Genomic DNA, 15,690 nt, shown 5'->3' on the forward strand with positions numbered 1-15,690 from the left:
TTTCTTTCTTACTAATCCTGATCGGATTGATCAATGAGCCTTATCTTGAGCTGGACTTTGGCAGAATATTGTGTCCTGTAACTGATAAAAATTAGAAAAGAATTCCTTTGTTTAAATAATTTCTGCTTGCTCTGCAGTTTATCGAAACATTTAGGTTTTTACAGTTTTAATGTTTAATATAAAGATCCAGCCACATGTTAACAGTTTAAAATGGCTTCTTTGACCTTGTTACTTACAGCAGTGAATACAGTATGAAAGTGATGGATTTTTAAAACTAAATTTGACTGCACAGGCCTATCTACATTTTCCTACATTGTAACAGTGACTACACTTCAAAAGTACTTCATTGGCTGTAAAACGCTTTTTGAGAGCCTGTGGTCATGAAAGGTGCTATAGAAATGTAATTTCTTCTCAAAAATTGTCCCCAAACTTGGATACATTACAACCAGCCCGCTCATTAAAATCATTAATAAAGATTTAGTCTTAATTTTGTGTAATAACAATGTCTTTGATAGCATTTCGAATACTCTGTGAAAATCCAAACACACTATATCCTGAATTTTACAGAATTGTAACGGTGTAGGAGGCCATTCGGCCCATCATGTCTGCACCGGCTATTTGAGCATTTTATCTCAGTGCCAATCTCCTGCCTTTTCTCCGTAACCATTTTTTGTTTGAAAACACAGCGAGTTGTTGTGATATGGAATGCACTGCCTGAGAACGGTGCTAGAAACAGATTCAACTGTATCTTTCAAAAGGAAACTGGACAGATTCTTGAAAGGAAAAGAAAATTGCAGGGCGATGGGATTAATTGGACAGCTCTTTCAAAGATCCAGCACGAGCATGATGGGCCGAATTTCCCCCTGTGCTCTATGAGCCTCATGTGCATTTAAAGTGTCTGGTAATCACCTGGAACCCGCTTCTTATGAGGGTGGGAGAAAGAGATGATGGAATTATTTTGAAAGGAATTTGGATGGGCATGTGAGTGAAATAAATCTACAGGGATAAGGGGATAGAACGGGGCAATGGGACTGACTGGTTTGCTCTACAAAGAGCCGGTATGGGCCTGAGGGACCGAATGGCTCTAGATCTAAAGATAGAAATTTCAGCTGCTCCAGTCTCTCCAACTGACTGAAGTCCCTCACCCCTGGTGCCATTCTCGTAAATCTCCTCTGCTCCCTCTCTAAGAACTTCACATCTTTCCTAAAGTTAGCCCAGATATAGGGTTCCATTCTAGAGGGATAGAATTGAAAAGCAGTGAGGTTATGTTCAAAACAAAAATAAAAATACCTGGAAAACTCAGCAGGTCTGGCAGCATCTGCGGAGAGGAACACAGTTAACGTTTCGAGTCCATATGACTCTTCAACAGAACTGCTGAAGAGTCATACGGACTCGAAACGTTAACTGTGTTCCTCTCCGCAGATGCTGCCAGACCTGCTGAGTTTTTCCAGGTGTTTTTATTTTTGTTTTGGATTTCCAGCATCCGCAGTTATTATCTTAGAGGTTATGTTTAACTTGTTTTGAACCATGGTTAGACTACACTGGGAGTACTGTCAACTTTTGTGATCTCCATTTAGAAAAAGGAAATAGAGGCATTGGAGAAGGTGCCACACACATTCACAACAACTGAGAGTATTTAACCCTCACGAAAGGTTGAACAGGTTGGGGAACCTTTCTCGAGAAAAGAGAAAACTGAAGGGTGACCTGATGGAAGTTTGAATTTTATGAAGGAACACAGGACTTGGGAGCGGGAGTAGGCCATTCAGCCCCTCGAGCCTGCTCTCTCATTCAGTAAGATCCTGGCTGATCAGATTGTGGTCTAAGCTCCACTTTCCTGTCTGCACTCCCGCCCGACCCCCTTTAACCCTTGGCTCCCTTGTCTATTAAAAGTATGTCTAACTCAGCCTTAAGTAAATGTAAAGTCTCAGCCTCCACGACTTTTGGGGAACAGAATTCCACTCCGATGACCCTCTGAGAGGAAAGAAATTCTCCTCATCTCGGTCTTAAAAGGGAGACCTCTTATTCTTAAACTCTGCCCCCTGGTTCTAGTCTCTCCCACAAGAGGAAACATCCTCCCGGTATCCACCCTATCCAATCCCTTCAGGTCTTACACATTTCAATAAGAGCACCTCTCATTCTTCTAAACCCCAATGGGTGTACGTCTCACCTGTTCAACCTTTACTATTTCTTATCTCTACGCAAGCTGACTCAACATCCTGATCTTTCAAGCCAAGGCCGTTACTCAGTGTTGAACTGAGGCCATCCTTAATTAACAGAGCTACCCCACCACCTTTTCCCAGCTTCCTGTCATTCCAACATGTCAAATATCCTTCAATATTTAGGTCCCAGCCCTGGTCACCTTTTAACCCAGTCTCTGTAATGCCTAACAGGACATACATATTTCATGCATTTTCAGGGGTTCAATAATCCAATAATAACTAACCAGCGAGTGGTGAGAATGTGGAACTTGCTACCACAGCAAGTGGTTGAGGTGAAGAGCATGAATACATTTAAGAGGAAGCTAGATACATACATGAGGGAGACAGGAATAGAAGGATATGCTGATGGGGGAGATGAAGAGGGGTGGGTGGACGCTCATGTGGAGCATTAATACTGACATAAACCAATTGAACTGACTGGCCTGGCCTTGTTCAGTAGACTCAATGGAACTGAGACAAATGTATTTATTTTAGATCTACCTGTAGTGGTAGGAAAAACACTTTTTACTATCCAGGATAAAATAAATGTACTTCATTAGCTTTTGTGGATAATTTCAGTGGAAATGTGCACTCCCAGGCTCAATGAGCATCAGCCCACTGTAAGCAAAGTCATGTGACCAGCCAGTCCAGCAGAAAGAAACACTCGCACCCTCCCACTTCACCAAGTGTTGTGATTAACAGCAGCAATAGCAGAATCCAACTCCTGTAATCACTTGTGAACTCGCTGGTGTGTCTGCAGGTTGGATAACTGAGTGAATCCCTTCCCACACACAAGGCAAGTGAATGGCCTCTCCCCAGTGTGAACTCGCTGGTGTGTCAGCAGGTTGGATAACTGAGTGAATCCCTTCCCACACACAGAGCACGTGAATGGCCTCTCCCCAGTGTGAACTCGCTTGTGTGTCTGCAGGTTGGACGAATCACTGAATCCCTTCCCACACTCAGAGCAGGTGAACGGTCTCTCCCCAGTGTGACCTCGCTTGTGTGTCTGCATTGTGGATGAATCGCTGAATCCCTTCCCACACACAGAGCAGGTGAATGGCCTCTCCCCAGTGTGAATCCGCTTGTGTTTCTGCAGAGTGTATGAATGACTGAATTCCTTTTCACACACAGAGCAGGTGAACGGCCTCTCCCCAGTGTGAACTCGGTGGTGGATCTGCAGATTGGATATCTGAGTAAATCCCTTCCCACATTCAGAACAGGTGAATGGCCTCTCCCCAGAATGTGCTCGCTGGTGCCTCTGCAGGTGTGATGAATCACTGAATCCCTTCCCGCACTCAGAGCAGGTGAACGGCTTCTGCCCGGTGTGAACTCGCTCGTGTGTCCGCAGAGCGTTTGACTGAGTGAATCCCTTCTTACAAATGGAGCATGTGAATGGCCTCTCCCCAGAGTGAACTCGCTGGTGTATCAGCAGTTTGGAGGATGTTCCAAATGTCTTCCCACAGTGAGAGCAGCTGAACGATCTCTCCTTAGTGTGAATGCGCTGGTGGACCATCAGGTCATGAGACCTTTTGAAGGCACTCCCGCAGTCAGAGCATTTAAAAGGTCTCTCATTGGTGTGCGTGACATGGTGTTGCAGCAGGCTGGATGATTGAGTGAATCCCTTCCCACACACGGAGCAGGTGAATGGCCTCTCCCCAGTGTGAACTCTCCGGTGGATCTGCAGGTTGGATGACTGAGTGAATCCTTTCCCACACTCAGAGCAGGTGAACGGCCTCTCTCCGTTGTGAACTCGCTGGTGTGTGAGCAGTTGGGCTGACCAGGTGAATCCCTGCCCACAATCGGAGCAGGTGAACGGCTTCTCCCTGGAGTGAACACGCAGGTGCCTCTGCAGGGCGGATGCATCACTGAGACCCTTCCCACACTCTGAGCAACTGAATGGTCTCTCCCTGTGAACACGCTGATGTGTCTTCAGGGCGGATGAATCACTGAATCCCTTCCCACACTCAGAGCAGGTGAAAGGTCTCTCTCCAGTGTGAATGCGCTGGTGTGACAGCAGATGGGATGACTGACTGAATCCCTTCCCACACCCAGGGCAGGTGAATGGCCTCTCCCCAGTGTGACTTCGTCGATGAGTTTCCAGTGCAGATGGGAACCGGAATCCCTTCCCACAGTCCCCACATTTCCACGCTTTATCCATGGTGTGCGTGACCTTGTGATTCTCCAGGCCTGATGGTCAGTTGAAGCCTTGTCCTCACACAGAACATGTGTATAATGTCCCACCTCACTATGAATGATGTGATGTTTTCTCAGGCTGTGTAACTGGTGAAAGCTCTTTCCACAGTCAGTGCACTGGAACACTCTCACTCGGGTGTGTGGGTCTTGGGCCTTTTCCAGGCCCCCTGACGTTTAGAACCTTCTGAAGTAGAAAACACACAGAAACATTTATCCTTCTAGATTCAAAGGCCGATGATATTCAGCTCCAAGGATGTCAATGTCTTTGAGAGAGAAGAGAGAGAGAGACCTGGGCCAACCTTTCCAGAGTCTGCACCCTCCCTGGATTCACTTCCTTTCCCTTCAGTTCCTGCAAGTCAACAATTTCCCCCCAGAATGAGAAAAGAAATAGAAAGAGGGAAACATTGATTTCCTTACAGATCTTGCCTAGAGGAGGATGTTTTAGTCTGAAGCTCTTTGTCCAACTTCCGTATTGTGACGTCCACAATGGAACCCTGCCTGAATCAGCCAATAGGAATCACTCTGCTCCGCGGTGACGTCCTCGGGTCCCAGTCTGCAGGCCAGGCGCGCGGACACGGGAGCCCCCGCCCCCACCAGTTGTTCCCCCTCCCCCTCCACCTCCTCGAGCCAAGGTTTCCAGGCAACCGGCTGACGGCTCCGGTCAGAGCAAGATGACGCTCGGAGAACACGGGAGAGGGGAAGCTGCGCATGTGCGGAGGAGAGCCCGCCCCCTTCCCGTCATGCTGAGGGGATGACCAATGGGAAGATTTGGAGTACCAGAAGGACCCTGGTCCTCCATCCAATCAGGGCGGGGGCTTTGTGTGAATGACGATTGAACGTCACACAAACTTCCTCCTATGTCCAACATCTGTGAGTAAAACACTTTCTTTTCTCTCCCTTTCCATTTCTTTTCTCATTTTGGGGGGAAATTGTTGACTTGCAGGAGCTGAAGGGAAAGGAAGTGAATCCAGGGAGGGTGCATACTCTGGAAAGGTTGGCCCAGGTCTCTCTCTCTCTCTCTCTCTTAAAGACAGTGACATCCTTTGCTCCCTCAGTTTGACACATTCATTTCTCTGACTAAAAGGATGGTCTCTTTCCCAATGTTCACAATCAAAGGGGTGGTTTCCCCAGGAGATGGCTGACATTTAAGGGCACAGTAAATTAATATAGGACAGAGATATATCTAGTGTTGTTATATGGTACATATTAGATATATTATTGATGACTCAGTAATAGAGCCCATTTATTATTATATCTACCTTTTTATAATATAGTACTGTGTATATTTCCTAATCATTTCCAGGAGCAGCAGCTCACCACCACCTTCTCAAGGGCATTCAGGGATGGGCAATAAGCGCTGGCCTCGCCAGTGACACCCACTTTCCATGAATGAATTTAAAAACTTATTGCAGCACAGAATGAGTCTATCTGGTAGCTTGAGTCCATGCTGACTCTGCAGAACAATCCAGCCAGTCCCTTTCCCCCTCTGTATCCCCGTTCCCCTGAAAGTTTATTTCCTTCAAGTGCCCATCCAATTCAATTTTCAAATGCTTGATCATCTCTGCTTCCACCACCCTCATAAACATCGAGTTCCAGGTCATGGCCGCTCACTGCCTTAAATAGTCTTGGTCACATCCACCCTGTATCTCTAATTGGGTAATACAATACTGTACATTAAATACATGAAATATATATATCCGACCAAGCCACATGAAGATTTTTAGCTCCCTGTGATGAGGAGAGGACATGGTGAGCATGGATCTGTTGGTCAGCATGAATCGGCACCTTCAGGAGATTTGTGAGGGTGTACATTAGATATAGTAGAGTGAGAAAGGAGGGAGAGTGTGTGGGACCGAGATTTACAACTTTTCGGGAACAAGAGGAAAGAATGTTCCATAGAAACTAGAACTGTCTGTTCTGAATTTTGATCCTGTACTGACAGTGATGACTTTTATAAACTCCTTTTATAGGATATTTGAAGGGGGGGATTTTGAGACAGAAAAGTCAAACCAAACATCATGTCAAGATCTGAGCGTCACTTGATTCACTGGGACCAGAATGTCATTGGCCTTTGAATCTAGAATTTGAAATGTTTGTTTGTTCTCTCTGGTTGAAAAGATTTTAAACAACAGTGTGACTGGAAAGGTACCGACACACACACACCCGAGTGCGAGTGTTTCAGTGCACTGACTGTGGTAAGAGCTTTAACCAGTTACGCAGGCTGAAAAAACATCAGTATTCACAGCGGGTAGAGAGACTGTACACATGTTCTGTGTGTGGTCAAGGCTTCAACTGATTGTCCCACCTGGAGAAACACAAAGACACCTGCACCATGGAGAAACCGTGGAAATGTGGGGACTGTGGGAAGGGATTCAGAACCCCCTCTGTGTTGGAAACCCATCGACGCAGACACACTGGGGAGAGACCATTCACTTGCTCCAAGTGTGGGAAGGGATTCACTCAGTCATCCCATCTGCAGACACACCAGCAAGTTCACACCGGGGAGAGACCGTTCACCTGCTCTGAGTGTGGGAAGGGCTTCAGATCCCCATCTAAGCTGGAGATTCATCGACGCAGTCACACTGGGGAGAAGCCGTTCACCTGCACTGAGTGCGGGAAGCTATTCAGTCATTCATCCAACTTATTGACACACCAGCGAATTCACACTGGGGAGAGGCCATTCACCTGCTCTGACTGTGAGAAGGCATTCAGTAATTCATCTGGCCAGCAGAAGCACCAGCGAGTTCACACCGGGGAGAGGCCGTTCATCTGCTCTGAGTGTGGGCAGGGATTCACTCGGTCAGCCCACCTGCTGGCACACCAGCGAGTTCACACCGCTGTGAAACAAAAAGAGATGTGGTGAGAGGAGGAGAAAGACAGATTGGGGAGTGAGTGTAAGATAAAGAGGTGGTTGAGAGAGAGAGAAACAGAGAGATGGGGCGAGAGAGACGGAGAAATGGGGTGCGACGGAGAGATAAGGAATGTGAAGGGGTGACCTGCTCTCGGTGTGGGAAGCGATTCAGGAATTCATCCAACTTATTGACACACCAGCGGGTACACACCGGGGCGAGACCGTTTACCTGCTCCGACTGTGGGAAGGGATTCAGTGATGGATCTGCCCTGCGGACGCACCAGCGAGTTCACACCAAGGAGAGGCCGTTCACCTGCACCGTGTGTGGGCAGCGATTCACTCAGTCATCCAGCCTGCTGATACACCATGTTACTCACACCAATGAGAGACCCTTTAAATGCTCTGACTGTGGGAGTGGCTTCAAAAGTGCTGCAGTTCTGAGGATCCACCAGCGTATTCACACTGAGGAGAGACCGTTCAGCTGCTCTCAATGTGCAAAGAGTTTTAGAACGTTGTCTGATCGACAGAGACATCAGCGAGTTCACACCGGGGAGAAGCCATTCGCCTGCACTGAGTGTGGGAAGAGTTTCACTGATTCATCCAACCTGCGGAATCACTGGCGACTTCACACCGGGGAGAGACCATTCACCTGCACCGAGTGTGGGAAGGGATTCAGTAATTCATCCAACTTATTAACACACCAGCGAGTTCACACTGGAGAGAAGCCGTTCACTTGCCCTGAGTGTGGGAAGGGATTCACTCATTCATCCCACCTGCGGAGGCATCAGCGAGTTCACAGGTGATTCCAGGGGTTGGATTCAGATGAGGTTCTTCAGTTAGTTGGAGAGACTGGAGCAGCTGAAATTTATCTCTTTAGTTCGTAGGTTCTTAGGGCAGAGAATGGGGCCATTCGGTCCATTGAGTTCATGTCGGTTCTCTGTAGAGCAACCCAGTCAATCCCATTGCCCCGTTCTATCCCCATATCCCTGTAGATTTATGTGCCTCAAGCACCCATCCAAATTCCATTGGTAAACATTCCATGATCTCTGCTTCTACCACCCTCGTAGGAAGCGGGTTCCAGGTCTTCATCACTCACTTTCCATGCACAAGCGTACCATAGAGCACAGAAGGAGGCCATTCAGCCCATTATGCTCATGCCAGCCTGCCAAAGAGCTGTCCAGTTAATCCCATTGCCCAGCCATTTTCTTTTCCTTTTAAGAATCTGTCCATTTCCCTTTTGAAGGATAGAGTCCAATCTGCTTCTTGCACCGTTTTCAAACAGTGAATTCCAAATCAGAGCAGCTCATTGTGTTTTAAAACAAATTGTTCAGGATATGGTGTGTTTGCATTGTCACAGAGTATTCGAAATGGTGTCAGACATTGTTATTACTCAAAATTAAGACTCAATCTTGAACAATGATTTTGATGAGAGGACCAATTGTAATGTATCCAAATTTGTGGACAAATTTTAAAAATGCATTTCTAAAGCACCTCTCACGAGCACAGGACTTACTAAAGTGTTTAACAGCCAGTCAAGTACTTGTGAAGTGTTGTCACTGTTGTAATGTCGGAAATTGTAGGTAGGCCTGGGTAGTCGAATTTAGTTTTAAACATCAATCACTTTCACACCGTATTCACTGTTCTGGGTAACAAGGTCAAGGAAGCCATTTTAAACTCTTATGTGGCTGGATCTGTATTTTAAAAATTAACACTGTATAAATGTAAATCATTCTTGAATCTGCAGAGCTAGCAGAAATTGTTTATGCAAATAAATTCTTCTCTAATTTTGATAAGCTACAAGACATTATATTCTGCCAATGTCCAGCTCAAGAATAAGTTGTTCAAGCCAATCTAGATTAGTGTTAGCTGTTAGTATTAGCTGTTGTCCTCCATAGATTGTCTTTTTGAACCAGTGCATCTTGTATTCACTAAATGTATTAATTAAAGATTACTATATTAATTAACTAGCAGTTTGTAAATAGATGATTGAATAAGTAGTGAGCCTTCATTGATTTACAATTAATGAATCAATAATGAATCAGTCATTATAGTGAAAGACTGAGTTTTATTTGCTGTAAAAATATAAAACCTTAATTGCTGTGTATGTAAAGAATGTGCAATGATGATAAATGTACTGGTAAGAGAGACCTTCAAGCTCTGATTAGCCTCAACATTTCAAACTGCATGAATAAGGGATGGCATAGAATCAGATAAAGGGATAGTAAGAAACAATTTTATTGCATTCCTGTGTAAGATAATGAGGGAAGGTGGTGTAAGTAATAAAAACATAATAAATAGGAGCTGGAGTAGGCCATTCAGCCCCTCTAGCCTGCCCTGCCATTCAATAAGATCATGGTTGATCTGCCCCAGGCCTCAATTCCTCTTTCATGCCAACTCCTCATAGCCCTCAACTCCCTGACATTTCAAAAATCTATCTACCTCCTCTTTAAATACTTTCAGTGATCTAGCCTCCACAACTCTCTGGGGTAGAGAATTCCAACGTTTACTACCCTCTGAGAGAAGAAATTCCTTCACATTTTAGTTTTCAATGAGTGTCCCCTTATTCTATCACTATGTCCCCCAAGTTCGAGATTCCCCCACTAGTGGAAACATCTTCTCAACATTTAACCTGTCAAGCCCCCTCAGAATCTTGTACGTTTCAATAAGATCACCCTCATTCTTCTAAACTCTAATGAATAAAGGCCTAACCTGTTTAGCCATTCTTGATAAGTCAATCCCTTCATTCCAGGAATCAACCTAGTGAATCTCTTTTGAACTGTCTCCAATGCCAGTATATCCTTTCTTAAATACGAGGACCAAAACTGTACACAGCACTCCAGGTGCGGCCTCACCAACACCCTGTACAGTTGTAACAAGACTTTCCTCTTTTTAAACTCCAACCCCCAGCAATACAAGCCAAAATTCCATTTGCCTCCTTAATTACTTGCTGCATTGGGGATCCAATTAAATTAATCTAGTAACCAAACTGACCAATTGTCACGTTACAACTGGCCCAACTCTGATGTGAGGTAATGGTCACTTTGGGGATAAAAGTAGAGGTTCTGAAGGTCTCCCTTGCTAGCCAAATACTGAAGACTCCCGAGGCCGAGTTCCAGGGAAATTACTGTCAGAGAAGGAGCCAGACTCCTGAGGGTGAATTCCACAAGAATTACTGTGAAAGAGGAGCCAGAGAGGGTTACGCTTTGACAGACTGATCACCCGCATGAAGTTGTAAAAGTCCATGTCTTAAAGTTGTTCAGTAAACATTTTTCCTTTAATAAACTTCTTTTAAAATTTACTACCCAGAGAATTCTGCCTTTGCCTCAATTGGTTAAAGTCTTGTCCGAACCAAAGTGAATTTATTAAATGGCAAATTGGGGGTGGCTGAAATCAATTAAGTTACAAACAACAAGATCAGGTAACATCAATCGTAAATTTAAAAACGTGTATTTACATAGCGTCTTTCACAACCACAATATGTCCCAAAGCGCTTTGCAACCAATGAAGTACTGTTGAAGGGCAGTCACTGTTGTGATGTTGGAAACATGGCACCCAATTTACACACAGCAAGATCCCACAAACAGCAATGTGATACTGACCAGATGATCTGTTTTTAGGGATGTTGATTGAAAAACCTTCGGCCAGGACACCAGGGATAACTCCCCTGCTCAACTCATGTCCCCAGAGCATTAGCCTGTGTCTCTGGATTACTAGTCCAGCGACATTACCACTGTGCCATTGCCTCCCCTGTTAATGCTCTTTTGGAGAGCCGGTATAGACATGATGCACCAAATGACCTCCTCCTGCATCAAAACAATTCTCTGATTCTGATTTTGTCACTGATAAATTCAATAGGGAATTCAGGAGGAAACATTCTTTGCTGTGAGAGTGATGAGAATGTGGAACTCACTACCACAGGAAGTGATTGAGTCAAATAAGACAGGTCCATTGAAGAGGGACTAGATGAACACCTTGGGGAGAAAAGTATAGAAGGTTCTGCTTACAGGGGTCAGTGAAGTAGAATTGGAAGAAGCTCATGCAGAGCATAAGCACCGACATAGACCAACTGAGCTACTGTCAGAATGAATATGGTTCATGATTCGATGACCAGTGAATCCTTTCCCTCACTTGGAGCAAGTGAACGGACACTCCCTTGGGTGACTGCGCTGTTCTGTCAGCAGGTGGGCTAACTGAATGAATCCCTTTCCACACAGTGAGCACATGAACAGCCCCTCCTCAGTGTGAAGTCACTGATGGGTCAGTTAGCTGATAGAATCTGTAAACCACTTTCCACACAGCACGCATGTGAATAGCTTCTCCCCAGTGTGAACGCATTGATGAGCATCCTGCTCAGGTGGGGATCTGAATCTCTTCACACAGTCCTTACATTTCTATGGCTTTTCTATAACATGTGTCTACTTGAGTCCATCCAGATTGGATGATCAGTTTAAACCTTAACAATACACAGATGTTTGAAATCTTTTCCCACAGACAGAAGAGAGAAATATTTCTCCTTCTAGATTCAAGACCAATGATATTCAGAATCCGATGAATCGAGTGACTGTCAGGTTTTGATGTGTTATCTAATTTGAGTTTCCTGTCTCTAAATCCTCCTTCTCTAATACTCAGCGAAGGGAGTTGACAAAAATAATCACTCTGACTGCGAGGCTCACCAAGGCTCACAATTCACCAAGGCTTCTTTGCAAGGACCTTCCAACTCACGACCACTACCATGTAGAAGGACAAGGGCAGCAAATAGATGGGAACATCACCACCTGGAAGTTCCCCTCCCAGTCACTCATCATTCTGACTTGGAAATATTTTGCCATTCCTTCACTGTTTCTGGATCAAACTCCCTTCTTAACAGCACTGTGGTATACCTACAACACATGGACTGCAGCGGCTCAAGAAGACAACTCACCACCACCTTCTCAATGGCAAATAGGGATGGGCAATAAATGCTGGCCCAACCAGCGAAGCCCACGTCCCGTTAATGAATAAAAAAAAGATAGAAATTCAGAACTGTCAATTCTGGTTCTCAAGGAAAATTCTTGTCCCTCTCAAATTATAAATTTCTGTCCCCCACACACTCCCTCCTCCCTATTGATTGTAACACTAATTCATCCAACTATCCTCCTCCTGCTTTTTCTCCAATTCTCCTCCCCTGAAGGAGCTGACTCTCGGGTTCAGTTTCACACCAACCTATTGCCCTCCCCAATATGTCACCCAGGTGTCTAAATCTTTACACATGAAATTAACAAACTGTTTTGCTAAGGGGACGTCACAATCAAATCCAGTGACTACCCACATGTACTTTGTGTCAGGGCGGGGTAATGTCCCCCCCCCAATCCCCATCCCATCCCAGTCCCAGCAGTTTGGAGACTGGGCTTCGGATGAGTAATGGCGGCCGTTTCACCCACAATCCACCATGCTGGGGAAGCTGCTCTATCCGCCGCGCCGTCGGGCAGCCCGGAACTATGCATATCCAAGGGCATGGGGAAGCTGCGCATGTGCGTGAGAGCCCAGCCCCGCCCTTCCCGTCAAGCTGAGCGATTGACGAATAGGAAGAATTGGATGTCCCGAAGAACTCTGGTCCTCCAGCCAATCAGAGTGCGGGCTTTGTGTGAATTAAGATTGAGCTTCACACAGACTAAAACTTCCTCCTGTATCCAACATCTGTGAGTAAAACACATTCTTTTCTCCCCCTGGGGGAAATTGTTGACTTGCAGGAACTGAAGGGAAAGGAAGTGAATCCAGGGAGGGTACAGACTCTGGAAAGGTTGGCCCAGGTCTCTCTCTCTCTCTTAAAGACATTGACATCTTTTGCTCCCTCAGCTTGTCACATTTATTTGTCTGGCTAAAAGGATGGTCCCTTTCCTAATGTTCACAATTAAAGGGGTGGTTTCCCCCGGAGATGGCTGACATTTAAGGGGACAGTAAATTAATATACGACAGAGATATATCCAGTGTTGTTATGTGATGCATATTAGATATATTATTTATGGTTCTGTGATGAAATACATTTTTTTATTATTTCTAGTCTTGTAACATAGTATTGTAACTATGTTATATGTTTCCAGTTCTGGGATCATTATGGCACAGATGGAGTCCATTTGGAAACTTGAGTCCATGCCGACTCTCTGTAAAGTTATCCAGTCAGTCTGGTGATACTTCTCTGAACTGCTTCCAATGCAAGTACATCCTTCCTGAAAGGAGGAGCCCACAACTGTACAGCTGCAGAAAGACTTCCCTACTTTTATACTCCATCCCCTTGCCTTCCTCATTACTTGCTGCACCTGCAGACTGACCTTTTCTGATTCATGTACAAGGACACCCAGATACCTCTGTAATGCAGCATTCTGCAGTCTCTCTCCATTTAAATAATATTCTGCTTTTCTATTCTTCATGCCAAAGTGGACAACCTCACATTGTCACACATTATACTCCATCTGCCAATATCTTGCCCCCTCACTATCCCTTTGCGGACTCTTTGTAAAGTCCTCACAACTTGCTTCCCTACCTATTGTTGTATCTTCGGCATATTTGTCTACAATACAGTCAGTTCCTTAATCCAAGTCATTAATATGGATTGTAAATAGTTGGAGCCCCAGTACTGATCCCTGCAGGACCATGGAGGCCTCAGCTTAAATATATTCAAGACAGAGATTGATAGGTTTTAGATATTGAAGATATTAAGGGTTTTTGGGGATAGTTCAGGAAAATGGTGCTGAGGCAGATCAGCCATAATCTCATTCAATTGCGGAGCAGGCTCGATGGGCCGAATGGCCTACTCCTGCTCATATTTCTTATGATCTCTGTGTCCTGGACAGGGAGTGGTGAGCGTGGATCTGTCGATCAGCATGAACCTTCAGGAGAATTGGGAGGGTGTATATTAGGTACAGCAGAGTGCGAATGGAGAGAGAGAGAGTGTGTGATGGAGGTTCACAGCTTTAGTGGAATGAGAGAGGAAAGAATGTTTCATAGAAACTAGAATTGTCTGTTCTGAATTTCTATCCTGTGCTGACAGTGATGTCTGTTGTGAATTCCTTTTACAGGATACTAGAAGGGGAGGATTTGCAGACAGAAAGCTGAAATCAAAGGTTAAGATCTCACAGAGTCACTCGATTTATCGGAACCTGAATATGACCAGCTTTTGTATCTAGATGGAGAAATGTTTCTGTGTTCTGTCTGCTTCAAAATGTTCTAAACATCAGGGGGACTTGAAAAAGCCCGAGAGCCCCACACCTAAGTGAGAGCATTCCAGTGCACTGAGTGTGGGAAGAGCTTTAACCAGTTACACAGCCTGAAAAAAAATCACATCATTAACAGTGAAGAGAGACATTTTACATGTTCCGCGTGAGGACGAGGCTTCAACTGACCGTCAGACCTGGAGAGAGACACAGACATGTGCACCATGGAGAAACCATGGAAATGTGGGGACTGTGGGAAGGGATTCAAAACCCCATCGAAGCTGGAGACTCATCGACGCAGTCACACCGGAGAGAGGCCATTCACTCTGTGTGGGAAGGGATTCGCTCGGTTATACAACCTGCAGACATACCAGCGAGTTCACACCGGGGAGAAGCCGTTCACCTGCTCTCAGTGTGGGAAGGGTTTCACTCAGTCATCCAACCTGCAGACACACCAGCGAGTTCACACCAAGGAGAGACTGTTCACCTGCTCCGTGTGTGGGAAGGGATTCGCTCGTTTATACAACCTGCAGACACACCAGCGAGTTCACACCGGGAGAAGCCGTTCACCTGCTCTCAGTGTGGGAAGGGTTTCACTCAGTCGCCCCACCTGCAGACACACCAGCGAGTTCACAAGTGGTTGCAGGGTTTGGATTCTGCTGTTTTTGCTGCTGTTAATCACATCCAGGAATGAATGAACTGTTCATTCTGACAGTTGGTGAAGTGGGAGGGTCAGAGGGTTTCTTTCTGCTGGACTGACCAGTCCCACGACTTTGTCCCCAGTGGGTGATGCTCTTTGAGCTTTGTTGCGAATATCTAGTTTCATTTTTCACAGGGATCACAGGATGAAAGGGTGTTTGGAATGTAAAAGATATTTAGTTTGCATTTCTGTTTGGAACCCCCCAAAGCATGCCATGTTGCCATGGAGATGGGCTGTGCTGGTTAGATGGTTCTTTTGTATAATTTATCTGGGTGTTTCTCACAGAAGAAAACTATCACAGTTTGAGGGTCAAGTTGGCTGTGGTAGATTGGGAAACTACATGAAAATTTATGACGGTAGACAGGCAATAGCTAACATTGAAGGAATTATTACATAGTTACAACAAATATAGATTCCTTTAAGGAATAAAAATCCAACAGGAGAAGTGATGTAACCGTGGCCAACAGAAAAGATAAAGATTGCATTAGATCAAAGGAAGAGGCTCATAAAGTGGCCATAAAAAGTAGTAAGCCTGAGGATTGGAGCTTTTTCAGAATT

At 45.2% G+C, this 15,690-nt stretch overlaps 6 protein-coding genes across 12 annotated transcripts in view; 3 read left to right on the forward strand and 3 right to left on the reverse strand.

Annotated features, from left to right (window-relative positions):
• The window catches only part of LOC144697390 (uncharacterized), a 38,864-nt gene extending 34,286 nt beyond the window's left edge, over window positions 1–4,578 (reverse strand). The window contains exon 1 of one of the 2 annotated variants that reach the window (XM_078569370.1): window positions 3,008–4,578. In XM_078569370.1, the coding sequence (XP_078425496.1) occupies window positions 3,008–4,356 (1,349 nt within the window). In that variant the 5' untranslated portion in view covers window positions 4,357–4,578. Of the gene's footprint in view, window positions 1–2,940 lie in introns of both variants that reach the window. The other variant, XM_078569369.1, reaches the window with a different exon arrangement.
• Window positions 1–15,690, reverse strand: part of LOC144697178 (uncharacterized) — a 685,261-nt gene that overhangs the window by 429,929 nt on the left and 239,642 nt on the right. The window lies entirely within an intron of this gene.
• Window positions 1–15,690, forward strand: part of LOC144697082 (uncharacterized) — a 303,267-nt gene that overhangs the window by 274,133 nt on the left and 13,444 nt on the right. The window lies entirely within an intron of this gene.
• Window positions 1–15,690, forward strand: part of LOC144697280 (uncharacterized) — a 353,357-nt gene that overhangs the window by 120,739 nt on the left and 216,928 nt on the right. Inside the window, exon 1 of one of the 2 annotated variants that reach the window (XM_078569228.1) lies at window positions 5,237–5,261. The exons of the other annotated variant lie outside the window; for it this stretch is intronic. The gene's annotated coding sequence lies outside the window, so the exon portion shown is untranslated. Of the gene's footprint in view, window positions 1–5,236; window positions 5,262–15,690 lie in introns of those variants that run through there. 2 annotated transcript variants of the gene reach the window in all.
• Window positions 1–15,690, reverse strand: part of LOC144697133 (uncharacterized) — a 212,516-nt gene that overhangs the window by 106,758 nt on the left and 90,068 nt on the right. The window lies entirely within an intron of this gene.
• The window catches only part of LOC144697951 (uncharacterized), a 51,448-nt gene continuing 42,159 nt past the window's right edge, over window positions 6,402–15,690 (forward strand). The window contains exons 1-2 of the mRNA XM_078569906.1: window positions 6,402–7,250; window positions 7,415–8,041. Coding sequence (XP_078426032.1) covers window positions 6,724–7,250; window positions 7,415–8,041 — 1,154 coding nt within the window. The 5' untranslated portion in view covers window positions 6,402–6,723. The remainder of the gene's footprint in view (window positions 7,251–7,414; window positions 8,042–15,690) is intronic.

This window comes from Cetorhinus maximus, chromosome 23 (assembly GCF_964194155.1).
Source record: "Cetorhinus maximus chromosome 23, sCetMax3.hap1.1, whole genome shotgun sequence".
NCBI lineage: Eukaryota > Metazoa > Chordata > Chondrichthyes > Lamniformes > Cetorhinidae > Cetorhinus > Cetorhinus maximus.